The following is an 18,994-nucleotide window of genomic DNA, read 5'->3' on the forward strand; positions in this document are numbered from 1 at the left end:
TCACTTCTGCCAACCCGTCTTTTTTTTAACACAATTTAAATTAACTTTGATTATTTCGAAAAAACTACAATGAAACGAAAGCTTTAAATTTTTTTTCCAACAATTAATAATTACTAATAACGATAAATCGATTACACGCATCAATTCACGCGCATTACTTTTTCTAGTGCTCGATTGTGCGAAGCGTTGCTGTAGTTGGCCGCATAATGCGCTCTAGTGCTGTAATTGGAAAACGGGTTTAGATAGCAGTATCATTTGACATTTGAATCAACTTCACAATTCACATCAAAACAAACGGTAAACGTCAGTAAACAGAAATTAAAAAGACAGAAACATAAAAAATATGCCCTATTTTGCTTTAGGTTTATAAAATTCATTCTTGTTATTAAGTTGATAAAAATGAGTTGTTTTAGAAACAAATTTCAATACGAGAGTCCTTGCGATTCAGACAACGATTGGACCGAATCGTCCGGCGATTCCAAATGTACGGATTCGGAAAGGTAAAACATAGAGTTATTGTAATTAACAGAATTAAATTAATTTAACTAATATAATTCATGCTCAATTCAATAGCTCGGTTCCTGAATGGGATTCAGACGTAGGTGAAGATGGAGAACTTACGTTTATTAAAATCAAGGTTTGCAATGAACCTGGAGATATTTCTAACACTGCACTATTGGAAAATTATGAAACATTCAAATTAAGAACGGATTTCAAAAGATCGTCTACAAGACGCTCTACCAAAGGTACCCTTTATTATAATTCAGGGTAACATGTTTAATCTTAACAATATAATAATGTGTCAGTACTATAATCTTACGACAGAAAACTATATTATTAATATAAGGAATATTTTAACTCAAAAATAAAATTGTCAATGTCCGCTAAGCTTACATGGCATTACTACAGCTGATTTGAATGAAATTTAAAATGAAAATAACCAACCTAAATAATAAAACAGCTCCTACATAGATATACTCTTAAAAATTATACTTTTTCTATTATTATATATGTAACTAGCTGTTGCCCGCAGCTTTGCCTGCGTGGAAAAGATAAATAAACATGATACAAATTTTCATCCCCTATTTTATCCCCTTGGGGGTAGAATTGATTAAAATTCTTTCTTATGGGACGCCTCCGTCCTTACATCTACCTGCATGCCAAATTTCAGCCCAATCCATCCAGTGGTTTGGGCTGTGCGTTGATAGATCACTATATCAGTCACCTTTGAGTTTTATATATATAGATATATATAATTTTCCATTGTGCAGGAAGAATATTTAAAGCATTAAAATCAAGGAAAACAAGAAATAAAAACAGTACCAATATAAAGAAAAAGGAAACCGACAATAATAATAAATTAGTTATTATTCAAGTAAGTTAATTTTGAACTATTCTAAATAATATTTATACTTTAAAAACAATATATTATTACAATATATGGTTTCTGTGTTGCAGGTTAGTAAGAGCATGATATTTACTAGTGATAAAAATTGCCAGATTGAAAAGTTATTTGGAATAAGTTTAGAAACACATTCTGACGGGAAAACACTAATTGTAGCAAATTTCTTACCTGAGGCAAAAGCAATCTATAGCCCAAAAGTAAAAGCAGGGTACTTGTTACAAAAAATCAATGGAATTGAAGTGAATTCATATAACATCAATAATGTTCTACAGAGAGTTAGTGAAGATGTTGATAGCCCAAAACTAACATTCCAAGTTGTGACAGAAGGCATTAATATTGATATAGAGAAATTGCTTCTATTAAAACAGTCACCGGATAATTCTATCACACAAATGCTAAAAGATTCTATGTGCTCTGTATTGTATATTTGTGGTAATGATATTGAATATCAAAGCAATGACGACAAAGGAGTGTTATACTGCTATCCGCGACCTTTTAACCAAAACTTTCTATACAATACAAGAGGTGCCTATGTAACTTTAAATCATTTAGCACCAAAATCATTAGGAACTAGTGAGCCTATATTATCAACACTGATACATAATTCCACACTAATCAATGTGGCATATGCAACCAATAACAATGATTTGCTGTTAGTTGCATTACCTAACAGTTATGTAGATATATTTTCAGTTAAAAGAACAATTCAGGACATAGTGAGGATTTTAGAATTCCTATATGGATCATTACAGACTTGTTTTACAAAACCCAACAATGTTGATAAACTGGATGTATTATTTTGTCGTATTTTTGTTACACTGTTGTTTGAAAAACAGAAAAGTCTGAGTAATTCTATTGAAAACAGACAGTTTGAGGATGTAGTAGGTGCTAATGCGGTGTCATTGCCTTTGGAAGTAAAGATTCAAGTAGATGATGCTATTACTGAGTTAGAGGCTGCAGATTATAGAGAATGGGTGAGTTATTAGTAATAATAATTCACATTTGCCAGTAAGGTGTTGTAAGGAGTAAAATAACACCATATTTATACACAGCAAATTTATGAAAGAATTATGTTTTGAAGTGAAACTTCTTTAGGTGTGTTGAGATTAAATTTCATGTCAAAACTGTCACGTCATGGAGTAAGGTGACGATTTTGGTATCTTTGAATCTTACCAAAAAAGTTTCACTTCTGACATGTGTGCTCGGCACACACAAATTTTTTTAAACTCACTTCTTTTTTAATGAATAAAAAAATATTACAACTGCAGTAATACTATTTAATTTTGTGATATAAGTAGCAAATCTTTTCTGAATCAAATTATAAAAATTTTCAGACTGATGATGTAGAAAGCTTTCAAAGAATGTACACAGTGATTGGCGCTTGCTTATATTATTCTGGACATTTATTAAGTTCTCATTTACAAGATAATGATTTAAAAGAAATTAATGCATATCTCAAGCTAAATGGTATTTTACGACTCAGTGTTGAGAAAGAAATTGAAAAACTGGTTATATGGAGAGAAGTGTTTATTAATGAACACAGGACTCAGTCTAAACAAGAGAATAATGAATACAGGTATTGTTTTTCTACAATTTTTTTAAGTGTAGAAAATTGACTAATTATAGTAGAGCCATTTTAATAGGCAACATTTGACAGTTCAACAAAATTCAACAACGTAACCTAGTAACGACGTCATTGAATAACATGATATTTCGTTTTGTTAGAACTGCACATTTGCTTAACTTTTTTCAATTACGATTACGTATTTATAATAATAATTACCGATACAAGTAATTTTAGGATTTGATTTTACTGATAAACCATTCTAAACATAATAAACAATTTATGATTTAAAGAACTGACGTCGCTACAATTTTGTGTCAATAAACCTTTTTTCTTTTTAAATACCAGAGACGTTACTCTAAAAATCGAAATCTGACATCTAGAATCGAATGCATTGATTACTTGGGAATAAAAATCAAAAAAATGATCATAAATTATTGACATGTGTTTCAAGTTTGATTGACAAATGTTTCAAGTCCGTATCGATTAATTCACTTTAATCGATGTTTTTAAGCAGGTTACCACCCTATGAAGATAAAATTGATAGACGTCAAATGTTGCCTATTAAATTGGCTCGACAATAGTTATAATTTCAGGGCTAATAAAAATTAAACTAGAGGAATGTTGAGTTGTAATGTAAATTCAACGACATTTAATAAAATACAAATTCCTACTAATATTATAAATGCGAAAGTAACTCTGTCCGTCTGTCTGTCTGTTACGCTTTCCCGCTTAAACCTCTTAACCAATTTTGATGAAATTTGGCACAGACAATCTTTAGACCCTGAGAAAGAACATAGGCTACCTTTGATGCGAAATATGTACCATGGGCGAAGCCGGGGCGGACCGCTAGTGTGTGTCATAAATAAAATATTAATTTGGCAAAATTAAGTTGTTCTCGTTTCCATAAAACTATTTCATCTATGTCTTCACTTTTACAGAATTCCTGATGGGCGTTGGTTTATTCTCATAGTAGGAAAGGGACATTTTATTCTGGCAACATTGATGGAGGCTGGTGGTTGCACTGAAGATGTAAGTTTTTTAACTTTAATGAATACCTATAATTTTTTCTTAACACTTGAAGCTTTGCTTTCAATTCTCATATCTTAAATTCATCACATCACATCAGCCTATTCCCGTCCACTGCTGGACGTAGGCCTCTCCCAGATCGCGCCACTATTCTCATATTCTTCTTTACTATATCTGGGAGGATATGCCCTAGTCACCGCGCTGGGCAGGCGTGTTGGTGACCGCAGTGAGAGACTTATTTAATCGGCAAAGCTGCTGCCCAGAGTCGATTCTTTTAGATTTGTAAGCTCCTTATTAAGAAATGGTTATTCCGCCATTTATCGGTCGCCATTGCCTTGTCCGTTGCATAGCAGGATGTACCACGAGCAGGTAAGGTTGGCAATTGGGCTATCTAGATGTCTGTCGATATCCCCTTACATCCCTTATATCTTAAATTAATAACAAAATAATGAAGTCTTATAAAGGCGTATATCATCACGCTAAGACCAACAGGAGTAGAGCAATGCGGGTGAAACCGCGTAGCGCAGCTAGTAAATAATAAATTTTCTTATAGGCAGTAGGAGTTACACCTCCTTCACCGTTCTACGTGGAAGAATGTGAGAGTTGTCTGGAACTTCTATACGACGTAGGTCTCGACAAGTACCTGGCTTCGTGGTTCAATTCCAATTCTCAGCCGCAGTTGCAACTAACACCAGCGAGGCTTACCAAACATGGGAGGAAAAAGGAAGGATGTAAGTATATTTATCCTACTACTATTATAAAGAGGAAAGGTTTGTAATTATGTATGTATGTATGTATGGTTTTCACGCATAAACTACTGGACCGATTTCAAAAATTCTTTCGCCATTAGAAAGCTGCATCTTCACTGAGCAACAAAGGCTATATTGCATTTTCAAAAAAATTAGAGATCCTTACCAAAAATGCAATAATGTAACCCAAGGTGTAAAAAATTCCTTAATAAAAATTTTGTCATCGCGTGCGCTGCGGAATCTATTCCTTGAAGTACGAGGATGGTTCTTATGAAAAAAAACGTAAACATGTAGTTACCACGGGCGAAGCCGGGGCGGACCGCTAGTTATTTAGCTAGTAATTATAGCTCTGCCGCTCGGTTTCACCCGCGGGAAAATTCAAAAGTTCAACGACATGTGACATTCGCCAACCCGCACTTGGCCAGCGTGATTATGACCTGTACCCTCAAAAGAGGCCCGTGTCCCAGCAGTGGGAACAGATACGGACTGATGATAATTGTAAAGTTTCATCCAAAACTGTTCTGACAATTTTTGTGAAAGTTACAAACATACATAAGTTCATCCCCACAAACTTTCGCATTTATTATACATATAAGTAGGATTTGGTTTAATTAATTATTTGAAAATGTAAGTCATATTGTTCCGTAGTAACAATTTAGTAATTTTTGGTAATACACATCATACGCACGCTTTACATCTTGCGTAAAACAAAAAAAATAACAATGATTTAACCAATGCAGAAAAAATGAAAACTGTGTGCACGGAGCGGCAACGTCGCTTCATTCGCCGTGCAGTCGTCGACACAATTATATTAAACTTGCCTTTCAAGGCGTGATACTGATAGCTAATTAAAAAGTATGACTTTATTAAATTTATTTATTTATTCAAAGGTTTACCAGTAATTGTTACACAAAATTAACAAGTATACATAAAATTAAAACTAAGTGTACAATTATTTTAGGTAGGTAAACATCACATGCATACATTTATCTATACTAATATTATAAAGAGGAAAAGTTTGTAATTATGTAATTATGTTTGTATGTATGGTTTTCACTTTTCACGCATAAACCTCTCAACCGATTTTGATGAAATTTGGCACAGACAATCTTTAGACCCGAGAAAGAACATAGGCTACTTTTTATTGCGAAATATGTACCACGGGCGAAGCCGGGGCGGACCGCTAGTGCTTTATACTTTAAATCTTTCAAATTACTATCGAATAATAGCTTCTTCAAATTCGCTTGCAAACGCCCTATAATTCATCTTAATATTCTTTTCAGCTATAAAATCAGATATCATCAGATCAGCCACGCTCAAGTTATCCAAATCTCAACTAGATATAAAAAGAAGACACAATTCCTCAGAGCATATAAATACCAACTCCAATGAGATTTCCATACAAAATGCACATAGTACAAGCCATCATAATCTTTATTCTAATAAATATAGACATTCTAGCTTGGATGTTAGTTATTCGGAAGATTCTGGCAGTGTTAAAAGTACCAGGTATGATTTTTGAAATGAAACTTCTTTATCGGGGTTGGAAAAAAATTTAGTGTAACATCTTTTCGTTACGTGTGACATTTTTCCGTTACGCGCCATCTTTTTCTTATCCCTACCACGCGTGATTCGACGTATTTCTGTAAAGTTGCATATAGTAAATTATTTTTTGAAAAATAAGGTCATAAAGAAGTTTCACTTCTTACGTGTGTACACTAGTACACGCACACATTTTTTTTTGTTGGTCTCCTAAAGAATTGGTTAGTCTTGGTAGATATTAGCCGTTATTATATTATTTGAGAGGGATAATACTTATTATTATAGCCTTGAAAGGTAAAAAAAAATACATAATATGCAGTAATACATTAGTAGAGTAAAAGTGATCGAACTTATGTTATTATGTGAAAATATAATAATGGAATAGGGAACTAGATCTTTTGACGTGACAACGTCTTATGATTCGATAAAGCCGGCTGCACGCACGAAAAAACATGACTCACGCGGCGTTACCTCGCTCTGAGGCGTTCCAAGGCTTGAAGTGCAAGCGAGAGCGTGGAACGAGCGACAAAGAAGCACAATCGGACGTTGTCACGTTCAACTATCGTCAGCAAACCGACTTTACAGACAACCAATTTTTTTCCTTAATTTTATGTTTATTAAAAAGTTATTTGTTGAAAAAATATTATAATTTTAGTGAAATAAGCGAAGACCGTGTGATGGGCAGAAGAGCGGATAGAGAACAAAAGAGTCGCCGCGATTCGTCTGGCTCAGATTCTGACTGGGATAAACAGGTAATATGTTATTTTATTTGTTTGCAATTACCCAATAATGGCTAAGTCGATATTGATAAAATTTTGCACATCCTCATCCAGTATTGCTAAATCAATTTTAGTACATATCATAATATTATCACATGTGAAATTTCAATTTACCAAAATTTTGCAAAACATGTTCTCTCAGTGTTCTTATAAAATAAGTTTAGTTTAAAACTAGATGGCCTTTTCTCATCTCAAAGAATGCTCAAAACGTATCATGGCATTACCATAACGTTAGCATTTTTATTAGACACAAAGCGAAATTCAAGTTGTGGAATTTCGCGTTGTGTCGCTATTTTTTCAATTATCAGTGAGCGTTTTCGTTATTATTGCTAATTTAAATTGCTATTATATCTATACTAATATTATAAAGCTGAAGAGTTTGTTTGTTTGTTTGAACGCGCCAATCTCGGGAACTACTGGTCTGATTTGAAAAATTCTTTCGGTGTTAGATAGATAGATAGATAGATAGATAGATAGATAGATAGATAGATAGATAAAAATTCTTTCGGTGTTAGATAGCTCATTTATTGAGGAAGGCTATAGGGTATATATCATCACGCTACGACCAACAGGAGTGGAGCCACGGGGGTGAAACTGCGCGGAGCAGCTAGTCTATAGATATAATAGCAATAATTTAACAAAAACATCAAATTTACAGGACGGCAGCAGATCCAGTAATATTGACGTCTCCGACATAAGAAAATCATTACTCAGCGAATTAGATAATGTTACGGTGCATCGGTAAGTTAAATATATTTACTGAAAAAAAAATGTTGTGTGGTTTTATGAAACCACGGTAAAAGTGAAACTGTTCGAACGATTCCGAACACTGCTTTGTGTAGCGCATGTCGCGTGTCGGTCGGCTGCCGAGTAGGTATACCTACTCGGCAGCCGCGATACACGCGACATGCGCTACACAGACCAAAAAGTTTGAGACGATGTAATAAAAGTTTCACTTTAAAAACAGAAATGAATACGCTTTAGGCACAATATTAAATACGAACAGATGTTATTTCAATTATACATACTTTAAAGATGAGGCTAAAATGAAGACGCAATAATTTTATAAAAAGTTTAATTGATTCAACAATGATTAAAATTTACCTTTGTTCCGTTTCTTTACACAAGTGTTAGAAACAATATTTCTGGTTATGTTTTGTCATTTTGATTTTATATTTGCGATTCAAAAATATTTATCGTATGGCCATGGCCCGAGGGTACTTTTTCCTCATTACCTAGTGACTGGTCAGTGGTCCTATAAATCCTACTAATATTATAAATGCGAAAGTTTGTGAGGATGTGTGTGTGTGTGTGTTTGTTACTCTTTCACGCAAATACTACTGAACCGATTACAATGAAATTTAGCATACATATAGAGGGTAACTGTGATTAACACATAGGATAGGTTTCATCGCGGAAATCCCACGGGAACGGGAAATTCGCCCGCGTTTTGAAAGCTAGTAAAAACGTAAATAATGACGTATATCTTATATATAAAAATGAATCGCAAAATGTGTTGGTAAGCGCATAACTCGAGAACGGCTGAACCGATTTCGATAATTCTTTTTTTATTATATTCCTTGAAGTACGAGGATGGTTCGTATGTAGAGAAAACGTAAACATGTACCACGGGCGAAGCCGGGGCGGACCGCTAGTAGGTAATAAAAATTGAGTCTCTTTGTTATAATCTCTGTTAAAGTTATGTTAAAGCTATTCGCTTTGTGTTACATACATTTATTCGTTACATTTATATATGTATACCAAATAACTTAATTTAAAATGCCTTCTATCTGCCATTTTCCGCTTATATCAACGGCTACAATAAGACTCTTGTTTACAGAATAACAGCCGGCGAAGAAAACGTACTATTTAACTTCATAAACCTCGAAACTGAAAGAGGTGTGCTATTAGCTCCCGTCAAAAGTATTGAAAATCAAGCAAATAATGTCCTTTATTCATACATTTTGAAGACATTCAGGGCCGCTTGTAAGGAAATACATGAATTGTTACAACATGGTATAAAGTAAGTATGCTTTTTAATTTTGTTCTATAGGATAAATTGTTTACACAGCTGATATACATATTTTCTGGAAAGAACTTTTTTTAGATTTGTTAAAATAGAGACGTTCAGATTGTAATTTATTTAGATTAATCCTAACTCGATTAATATTTAACTCAATACATACATACCATTAAGGGGAGGCTCCCTAAATTTTATGTGAATTTGCATTAATATTCTGAAACAGTCACACGTACAGACTGATGAAACGTAACATGCAATGTAACATTCTGCCTTTCATTGCATGTTCGCTGCTGGTGTGGACGCATAGCGCGCTCATAACGCGCATTCACTACGAACATCCCGCGTTCGTCTGTTTCCGCCATTCTGCCGCGAACACGGCCCTTCGATACACGTTTTTTTCGTGCGCGTCAAACCGGTAGATCACACGAAGTATGGAGTCCGAAGACCACGTTCTTGCTATGACGATTATCAGTACTTCATTATTAATAATACATCAACTCATGACAACACGCCGAAGACCCTTTCTTTTGCTCATTCCACGCAGTCTCGTCCTCCATGTTCGTTGCGTTCTCAAACGACCGTCCACATTGGCTGCTCCGCGCACACAACGCGCCCCTTTGTGTTCGTCGAAAAACCGACAAATTTCGGATCGCTCCGCGCGCGGCTTGTAATGCTCGTAGCATGCGCGTGTAATGCACAATTCGCGCGCGCAAGACGTCCAAACTATGAGAAATTGTTACAAAGTGTGTTACCTTTCATGATACATTGCAGCAATGTGGACGGTGAATTCTTTCATTGCATGTTACGTTTCACCAGTCTGGACCCGGCATAAATGGAACTTTAGTATATGATTTATTGGGTCTTTTTCTTTCGATGTACAAGACAGTTACGTAATTGTAACATTTTCGCTCGATTCATTTTTTATTCAAAAATTATGCCTTTTTTAAGGATTATTAGAAAGAAAGAAAGAAAGAAAGAACTTTGAACTTACTTTTTGAGCTCGATCGCGATCAAAGAGCGCACGCGATATTAAACTTTATTACGGCTGTGTTAGCGTCTAGTACCGTAACCGGTCTCTCAGTGCCAGAAATTATGTTAGGGAGCCTCTACGATCTCTGCGATCCCGTCTACATAGTGCGCGGCCGCCGCGCGCGCCTAAGTTCGATGGTTTGCCGCGCTTAGTTTATACGCGGCTTTAAGATAGTAGAATTAAAACATTTTCCAAATTATCTTAAGCAAGCTGTGCCCCGCGGTTTCACCCGCATTGCTCCGCTCCTGTTGGTCTTAGCGTGATAATATTACTATATTATCACATTTATCCATTTATCGAGAAAGGCAGTATAGGTTGAATTTGTGTCCCATGTCATATTATATACCAAATTACTACTATTTTTGTTAATTCATTTTTTAAGGTTTAAAAAGAATCACTCGCCGTCGAATCAAATGAACAAAATTCTAGTAGCCGTAAAGGAATATGGGATGTTGTTTGAAGTGCCGCAAGAAATTTTGACCGAGTGCGGAATAAATAAGAAGAATTGTGAACCTTTTTGCTTTTGGGTCATTGGGTAAGTAGTAGATAGTTTTATAGATATCTTTCTCATTTATGTAAGTATTGAGAAAAAATATAGTTGATATCATGACAAAAAATTACAAAAAAATGAACATATTCCTTCCGATGGGTCCCAGAGATATTTACCAATTGTATGGTTTAAAAATAACTAAGTTTTCAAGTGAAATATGTAAATAAAATTCTCCATTTACCTCGACTATAGACGTAGCAATTTTGACAAAATCAGGTCTAAAGTGGTATATTTTAACTAGCTGAGCTCCGCGGTTTCACCCGCATTTAAATCAAATCAAATCATTTATTTATTTCTCCTCACAATTCCCAATCACATAAATTAATCTACATGTATACAAAATTATTTCATTGCTCCGCCCCTGTTGGTCTTAGCGTGATGAACATCATCATCATCAGCCTATAATCTTCCTCGATAAATGGGGTATCTAATACCGAAAGAATTTTTCAAATCGGACCAGTAGTTCCCGAGATTAGCGCGTTCAAATAAACTCTTCAGCTTTATAATATTAGCACACCCCGGACACTCCATACAAAATTATCGTTTTGACAGTCACACTGTAGAGACTGCAAATGTGTGTGTTAACGCTTTATGGTTGGCATATTTGTGACTAGCGTAAAAAAAAATCGCGTTTTTCTGATGAAATACATCCGTAAACAGCACAATACCTAAAAATTTTCTACGAAAAACGATAATCACAAATCCAAAATAATAAAATTACTTTAAGTCAATTTGATTAATGTTGTCAATCTTCGTTGCGTATCATCTCTGTAGAAAAATGTGGACCATTTAAGCCTGATCGCGCGGGGTGAGGTAAGTGTTTAATTTTGGCGGGAGGCGGAGAGTGTCCGTTCTGTAGCGTTTAGCTACTATTATGTATTCTGTGATATTAGTATAGATAAAAAATAAAATAATGACCATTAAATTTATAAATCTAATGAAATAATTATTACAGGCGTGTATTCAGCGATCCCGAGCCGAGAGAGCTTTACGTGTGTTACCACGAGTCGGTGCCGCAAGATCTCACTGAAATCGCGTATTTGTTATCGTATTTAGAATAAGAAACTTCCAGAAAAAAATATTGTAGTATTTTAAGTATGTAATAATAATCTAATACTCATATGTTAAAAAACCCTAGAGTAATTATAAGCCCTAAGACCAGCCTAAGCTCTTTCTGTTAGAAAGAGAGAAAAATATTATGGTCTTTAATTTTTGAAGTGAAACTTCTTTATCGGGGTTGGAAAAAAATTTAGTGTAACATTTTTTCGTTACGCGTGACATTTTTCCGTTACGCGCCATCTTGTTTTTATCCCTTACACGCGTGATTGACGTATTTCTGTAAAGTTGCATATAGTAAATTATTTTTTGAAAAATAAGGTCATAAAGAAGTTTCACTTCTTACGTGTGTACACTAGTACACGCACACATTTTTTTTTATTTATGAAGGTATATCTGTTTATCAGATTAAGTATGCGAAAATTATTCAATTATTGTGAGTTATGTTCTTAAAGAAACAGATAGAGTACCGCAATCTTATATAACTTCCTTTCCTCTTGGACATATTTAACTTTCCGGCCGGCCTTTACCGGCCACTTTCATTTAGTCGGTTCCTTTAAAATGACTGAACTGAGATTGAGATTATTGATTAAAAACTTAAAAAAGATAAAAAAATACGCGTATGATTGTTTTATAGTATGTATATAGGTAGTCGGTAATGGTTTTAATCAAAGCGAAAGTATAAAAACGATATGAAATGCGAGATGAGTGGACGGTTAAATGTGCCTCAGAGTATATTTTTAATACTCTATTAATAAAAATGTATCGCTCATGTTGAAATGTATAAAAAATGTTATGTTTAAAAATATTCTCTTTATTTTAGTAAGTGACGAAAAATGATTTTGATGTGGGGAGATTTGAGCGTATAAAAATTTTAACCGTGTATTGAAACTATCCGTCCGTTAAATGTGATATTTATATGTTTTTCCTATATATGATACATTTTTTATTTAATAATATTTACGTTTTTTGAACATAAATTAGATTGCATGACTGCTATATTTTTACATTCTTATATTGCCTCAAAGTATTTACTATTGGATACCTACTACATACTAACATGAAGTCCTGTGATGAAGTCTTCCATAAAAATATGTGCATTTATTAATTCTTAAGTGTATCGCAAATAAAGACATTAAAAACAATTTATAAATTTCTTTTATTTTTATAAAAAAATTCCTTATCATTATTGGATCGACAATTCAAAATATTGTTGTGAGATATTTGTGAGTTCTTCTTTCCAATTGTTTATAGAATATTGATAAGCCTATTACATCTGTGCCCTCTTTAGATATAGCCTGTGGATATAACAATTTTCATATTCGTCTGAAATTATTGATGTTATGGAAAGTTCGTGTGTAATTAGATCTTTTTAAAATATGAGTTCTTTCAGTTTAAAGTTCGGCGATTTTCTTAGCATTATTTTTTAACAAAAAGCCACGAATCAAGAATATAACATGGCGTCTTAGACCTTAGGTTCTGACAATTTCAATTTGACCGTTACGCTTTCTTCTGGCACAAAATTTCTTGTAACTTGTCTTTACATTTTACAACACAGAAATGTTCAAGAAATTGCTTTACACCCAATAACTAAATATCTTTATGGAGAAACTTTCAATATAAATTAATATAATATTTAACGAAATCATCTTCCATGCAAAATGAAAATAGCGATGAAAATGATTCAACCTGCTCCTTTATTACACCAAGAGATGAAGAGGGTTCGTCTCAAAATAACACAAATAGAAAACCCAGTTTGACTCAAACTACTGCAGCTTCATTTGACTTCTCTAAAATGTTAAAGGAACTACAATTCACTGAATGTCGGAGTCAACTACAGCCTTGTTGTCACTTGCAAATGGTAGTTATTTAAAAAAAAATATGAGATAGTTAAAACTAAAGCCGTTTAGTTTAGTAACTTTCGTTCGGCATGTAATGAAAATCATATAACGTTGATTGGAAAATCCATGGCTTAACTAATTTATTTGATAAACATTGCAAAGGCTCATTAAATTTACTGTTACAGAATGCAACAATCTGTAAATTGAAGGAAAGCACTAAAAGGTTGCTGGGTATCTTAGATGAAATTCAGTCTAAAACATATGGAAAATTAGCTATAACTGATAACAATTTGCCTGCTGATGACCCTCAAGTATGTACTTACCTAGAATACAAGTTTACCTACACCTAGTTTGTATACATAATTCACGTTTAATGAATCAATATTTAAAACATAGTATTACACTGTAATACACTTTAGCGAGATATTAAAAAATTGAGATATTTTTAATAAATATATTCTGAGGGTGGTGTTACAGTTCAATCGTACCTACGTTATAATTTCGTCTCGGTATTGTAAGTACGAGATTATTTGTCAGAATAATGAATAAAATATGATCAGTAGCAGTAGAGTGCTTTCGTTATCTTTACTATCGGTCTATGATCTTATAAAAGTTCTAAAACTAATTTATACACAATATCGTTTTATAGCCTTCGACCTCTACATTCAATGTCGCTGAAATAATTCCATGCGACGCGTTAAAAAGTTTGGAATATCAAACTAGAGTATTACAAGCAATTAATATCGAGGTAAAATGTTCATTTTCGATCAAACTATCAAATACTTACTGAATATTATATCATTATCTACCAAACATCTATTTTATAGAGCGAAGACGATGACTGTTCCATTTACAAGAAACTCACACGTAAATGTCAATGCTTGAATGTTAAGGAATACAATGATTTCGTCATACAGTTTAATGAGAACACCAAGTATACCACGAATAACATCGGGGAAATCGTTAAAAATATGCGCATTTTAAAAAAATTCTTGTATATGGGCAGTGACTACACAAAAAACGCGCTTATGTTTCTTAACGAGGTAAGTCAGCTAGCTAATTACCATCTACTAGCTATTGCCCGTGATTTCGTGGGCCAATGAAATTAACAACAATCGGATCGCAATCTATCGGATTTTTTGGAGTCATACAATTAATCTCCCCATGTAGGAATATAGGTTTTTAACCGCGATAAAAAGTAGCCTAAGTCGTTTTCTAGCCTCCTAACTATCCCCAAACACAAAAGTGCCATAAACGTGGATATAGAGCATTGGTGCCTATAGGCTTTCAGATGTTAATTTATGGCAATTTTTTCGCTTGATCAGCATCGAAAGGTTAACGTTTATCCGCTTGCCTTGCCCATATCTTTAACGTTTAGACGTAGATATGCTGGTCCAGCTATCCATCGATGAACCTAAATAATACACGAACATATTATGATTCTTGCTGTATGGGACGATGTTCCCTAAGTTTATAAACTATTATTGTAATATTATTTTTAGGGTTTATCCGAAAGTAAGTTTAAAGAAAAAATAGAAATCATTCAAGGGTGTGCTCATGCTGATATTTGTAGCATATTTGACGAATACTCCATAGTAACAGTGTGCATAGCCTGGCCTTGTAAAGTGGAATATTATGGCGATTCTGTAACGCAGGTTTGTGTATTCGTTTCTGAAACTAAAGGCAAAAGCTAGTTATTTTTTACCTAATCAAATAAATAATCATACTTAACAATTTTCATCTCCTACTTTTGACGTAATTTAGCTCAGGAAATTGCGGCCGTTATCTCGTGTATATTTGCGAGTATCCTAACGATGATGTAGTTAGATATTTTTTTTAATACCTATTTTAATGCAGATTCTTCTAGTACATATTTATTTTTATCATTATTTTAAATTCTCAGGCTTGGGCAGCGAGCTTATTACATAAATTAGCAGATTTAGAAGAAGGTAGAAGGTACTTGAATTTCAATTCAAAAATAACGAACGATATCAAGAAAGTGATACGAAAAAGAATTTCCCAATTAGAAGCGGATACTGTAGACACTTTGAATGAAGTGTTGAATTTATTAAGACCGTTGTTTGTCAAGAATCCAAATGTTACTTATGTCAGCAAGTCGGCTAACGAAGGTAATACCAGGTTTACTAACCGAGCCCAAAATACACAAATTATAAGTCCGTATAGATATGGAGTTCCTATGGTTTATCAGACTGAAGTCAAATATAGGAGAACGATAAAACCCACTTATACAGCTTAAAGAAATAGGTAATTATTTGCGGAATTAATGAAGACGCGACGTGTAGGGGGCTTTTAGAATAAAAAAATTAAATTAAATTAAAACAGTTTCAATCAACTTCGAGTAAAGGCTTCATACTTTAATGATTAATTGGAACAAAAATTAAAGAAATAATAAATTGTACATAATATTATATTTTTTATGGTTATCATCTTCGTATGGCGCGACTGTTATTAAAACTATCACCTTCACCTCGCGTCTTTATTAGAGCAAATCTAAATGTTCTGTTCCAGTTTTAAATAAATCTGTATAATTAATCGTGAGACATTTTTAGGTATTGGGACCAGAACTATAAAAGATTTAGTAGAATACCGGGAGCACATGACTATTGACGAGATTTTTATGCATTTAGACATATTACGTAATTTTAGTCAAATAGAATTTGGCAAAGAGGAACTTACATTTAATTTGCCAGCACTGTTGTTATTATTCAAAGATTTACTACGAGAGTATGATAACAGTGAAATAAATATATTGATTATGAATATGTTAAATAACATAATGACGAAACATATTAAAAATAATCAGGACAATAAATCCGGAGGTTTAAGGGCTGTCGCTAATGCTATAACAGAGGTATCTTTATTTGAAATACAAATATAAAAAATATATATATAAACATATATACAGCTTAAAGAAATAGGTAATTACACATAATTGCTAAATTATAATTTTCTATTGAAGCCCATAAAAAGGAAGAATGAAGGTTGTCAGATGCCTCCAAAGAAAAATATAAAGAAACCAATTAAAAGTAAAGGCCTGGGAGTTTCACCTGTTAAATATTTACAAAGAAGTAAATTGAATCAATCTATGTGTAAAGGCAAGCAAATTTTTGGTATTTATTTGTTTTTGTTTTGGTCATACAAATATTATTAATACACATTTGCTTTATAGGCTCAAATAGGGAACCATCCAAAGTGCTTAACCGATCAAAAAAGTTTGATAAAGGTAAATAAAAACTTTCATTAAACTACCATATTGTTATATAAATAATATTATCAAGTAAAATTATATTCTTTCTTTTACAGATTTGAGAGCTTCTATCATAATAGTGCCAATTGAAAAATAATATACAACAATAAATAATAATTTATTAGTCAAATATAAAACAATATAGCAAAACCTATACAATAAAATGATGTTAACAGTTCTTAAATATGATTACATATTTATTTTTGTAATAAATTAATTAAACATAGATTGCTGTCTTAACATTTTTTACAAATCTCCGTTACATTTTTCTCTATGTCCTTAGGAGCCACAAAATTTTTTTAAATTGGAATTATTAATAAACAAATGACAGCAGATATCCTGTTTTGTTTTATAAATAACTGTTTATTATACATCTTCAAAACTAATTAAATGCATAATGGAATAAGCATATCTTATGAATGTTATAAAATGGTAAAAATATAATTCTTAATGAGATCTAGCATTAGGACCATGACAAAACCGTCTAAAATGGATGATGATTACAATATAATATCAGTCAACATTTCTATGATCATAATGATTTGTTCTTTCATATGTGAGACTTCTTTTATTCTGTGGAACAGGATTACTTGGTCTAAAGATCATTGCAACTAGAATGTAAAATCCACCTATTATCTTACTGAAGAAATCTAGAGTGCCCAAAAACACTGGTGTAGAATTTTTTACCAATATAGAAAATTCTCTTATCAATGCTAATATAAAGTTTCCAAGAAAATTTACAAAAGCAGTACTTCCAGTAAATAATGCAATGATAAATGCAAATACGAAAGTAAAAAATTCCTTAACATTTCTTATTGACAATGCACTCTTCAATGTCTCTTTAATATCATTGATACTTTCAGTTATTTGAGCTTTTTCTTCTACTTGGCTTTCTTTTGGTTTAATTGTGATATCCTTCTTTGTTGCGCCCGTCAATATTGGTTCTAGCTCTAAATATGCTTCTGTTATATGCCTTATGCATTTCAAAGCAATTAATACTTCATTATCTCTAAATTTTATACCTTTAACTTGAAACCAAAATGCGCCAAAAGGTTCATTATCAATTTCTGTCCATAAGCACAAACTCGAAGAAACATTTATGTTCAAAGTATCGGAGTTCGTAATGCCAATCCAATGTAAATTTGGATACACTGAGCGCAGTTTATGTACTGTTTCTAACAAATCTCTTAAAAACTCTTTCTCAGCAGCACTTATTAATACAATATCACGGTATCCAATTTGCTGATCTACAAGTCTTCTCTCCAAATAGCGACCTAAGAAAATTCGCGATCTTAGTACGTCTTTTACATATTTTTTCACGTTCGAAACAGCCATGTCTTCAAAACTATCCAACTGTGACGAAGTAACTGATGAATTCATAGATGGACTTTGTATCGAAACACTCATTTTGATAATAAATAAATTACAAATAAAAAATTGAAGAAAAAATAAATTCACAACAATCAACAAATGATCAAAACCCAAATGATATTAATTAATGTGTCACTTTGACATTGACATTGTCAATTTGACAATGACAAACACTTGATTTTAACATACGTTCCATTTCATGGTCACGTTATCAGATTGAGGCAACATAATATTTCATGACTAGTTTTACCCACATTGCTGCGTACCTATTGATCTTATAATAAATATGAAATATTTATTATTACTTACGAGCACGTAAGAGACAAGGTTACGATAAAAATTGTATATAACCGCTCGCTTTTTAAAAAAATTGTCCCTTATTTTGTTGAGCCTTTGTCACTTTGTTAGAAAGAGACAAATTGGAACGAAACACGCTGTCTCAGTTTTTGCGCGATGGTGCAGTCTAGTAACTAGTTATGTAGTAGTTTATCGTCTTTTTTTATTATTATACAGACGAAAATAGCAATATAAGTATAGGTAATAAAAAATGTATGTATTTGTAGATTCTGTTTATTGGAAAATATTTGTACGTTTAAGTATTAAAAGGTATCTCATACATATATATGGAAATAAGGACGATAAATATCTCGTGTTTGTCATAAAATTATTTTAGAAATATTACGTAGGTACACATTTGATTTATTTAAAACTAGCGGTCCGCCCCGGCTTCGCCCGAGGTACATGTTTACGTTTTCTCTACATAAGAACCATCCTCGTACTTCAAGGA

General features: G+C 33.0%; 3 protein-coding genes across 3 annotated transcripts; 2 read left to right on the forward strand and 1 right to left on the reverse strand.

The window, feature by feature from the left end:
* The first annotated feature begins 269 nt into the window (after nt 1-269).
* in (inturned planar cell polarity protein) lies at nt 270-12,588 on the forward strand. The gene is made up of 13 exons (XM_089703054.1): nt 270-500; nt 574-746; nt 1,272-1,375; nt 1,459-2,379; nt 2,740-2,981; nt 3,911-4,001; nt 4,552-4,729; nt 6,031-6,256; nt 6,945-7,041; nt 7,727-7,809; nt 8,909-9,091; nt 10,504-10,656; nt 11,627-12,588. Exons 1-13 carry the CDS (start codon nt 400-402, stop codon nt 11,730-11,732), a joined length of 2,658 nt encoding a protein of 885 aa, XP_089559180.1. The 5' UTR covers nt 270-399; the 3' UTR covers nt 11,733-12,588.
* Nucleotides 12,589-13,381: 793 nt separating this feature from the next.
* Nucleotides 13,382-17,064, forward strand: LOC149482961 (uncharacterized). The gene is made up of 10 exons (XM_089703017.1): nt 13,382-13,588; nt 13,754-13,879; nt 14,218-14,316; nt 14,396-14,611; nt 15,071-15,223; nt 15,472-15,697; nt 16,139-16,440; nt 16,549-16,684; nt 16,759-16,812; nt 16,893-17,064. The coding sequence occupies exons 1-10, from the start codon at nt 13,382-13,384 to the stop codon at nt 16,931-16,933; spliced, it is 1,560 nt and encodes a 519-aa protein (XP_089559143.1). The 3' UTR covers nt 16,934-17,064.
* On the reverse strand, nt 16,936-18,441 carry LOC149482962 (uncharacterized). The gene has a single exon (XM_089703018.1). The coding sequence runs from the start codon at nt 18,241-18,243 to the stop codon at nt 17,350-17,352; it is 894 nt and encodes a 297-aa protein (XP_089559144.1). The 5' UTR covers nt 18,244-18,441; the 3' UTR covers nt 16,936-17,349.
* Nucleotides 18,442-18,994: the final 553 nt, after the last annotated feature.

The sequence above is a fragment of the Colias philodice genome, chromosome 14, assembly GCF_061535455.1.
Source record: "Colias philodice isolate Cphi_HAF_F1 chromosome 14, ilColPhil1 Martin Lab GWU primary, whole genome shotgun sequence".
NCBI lineage: Eukaryota > Metazoa > Arthropoda > Insecta > Lepidoptera > Pieridae > Colias > Colias philodice.

What these genes read in the sequence shown, in the direction of transcription:
- in (XM_089703054.1), top strand. Translation starts at nt 400, where the DNA reads ATGAGTTGTTTTAGAAACAAATTTCAATACGAGAGTCCTTGCGATTCA. An exon ending in CAAGAGAATAATGAATACAG is followed by an intron (nt 2,982 to 3,910) that starts GTATTGTTTTTC and finishes TCACTTTTACAG; the next exon opens with AATTCCTGATGGGCGTTGGT. An exon ending in TGGGAGGAAAAAGGAAGGAT is followed by an intron (nt 4,730 to 6,030) that starts GTAAGTATATTT and finishes TATTCTTTTCAG; the next exon opens with CTATAAAATCAGATATCATC.
- LOC149482961 (XM_089703017.1), top strand. Translation starts at nt 13,382, where the DNA reads ATGCAAAATGAAAATAGCGATGAAAATGATTCAACCTGCTCCTTTATT. An exon ending in CAGCAAGTCGGCTAACGAAG is followed by an intron (nt 15,698 to 16,138) that starts GTAATACCAGGT and finishes AGACATTTTTAG; the next exon opens with GTATTGGGACCAGAACTATA. An exon ending in GAATCAATCTATGTGTAAAG is followed by an intron (nt 16,685 to 16,758) that starts GCAAGCAAATTT and finishes TTTGCTTTATAG; the next exon opens with GCTCAAATAGGGAACCATCC.
- LOC149482962 (XM_089703018.1), bottom strand. Translation starts at nt 18,243, where the DNA reads ATGAGTGTTTCGATACAAAGTCCATCTATGAATTCATCAGTTACTTCG.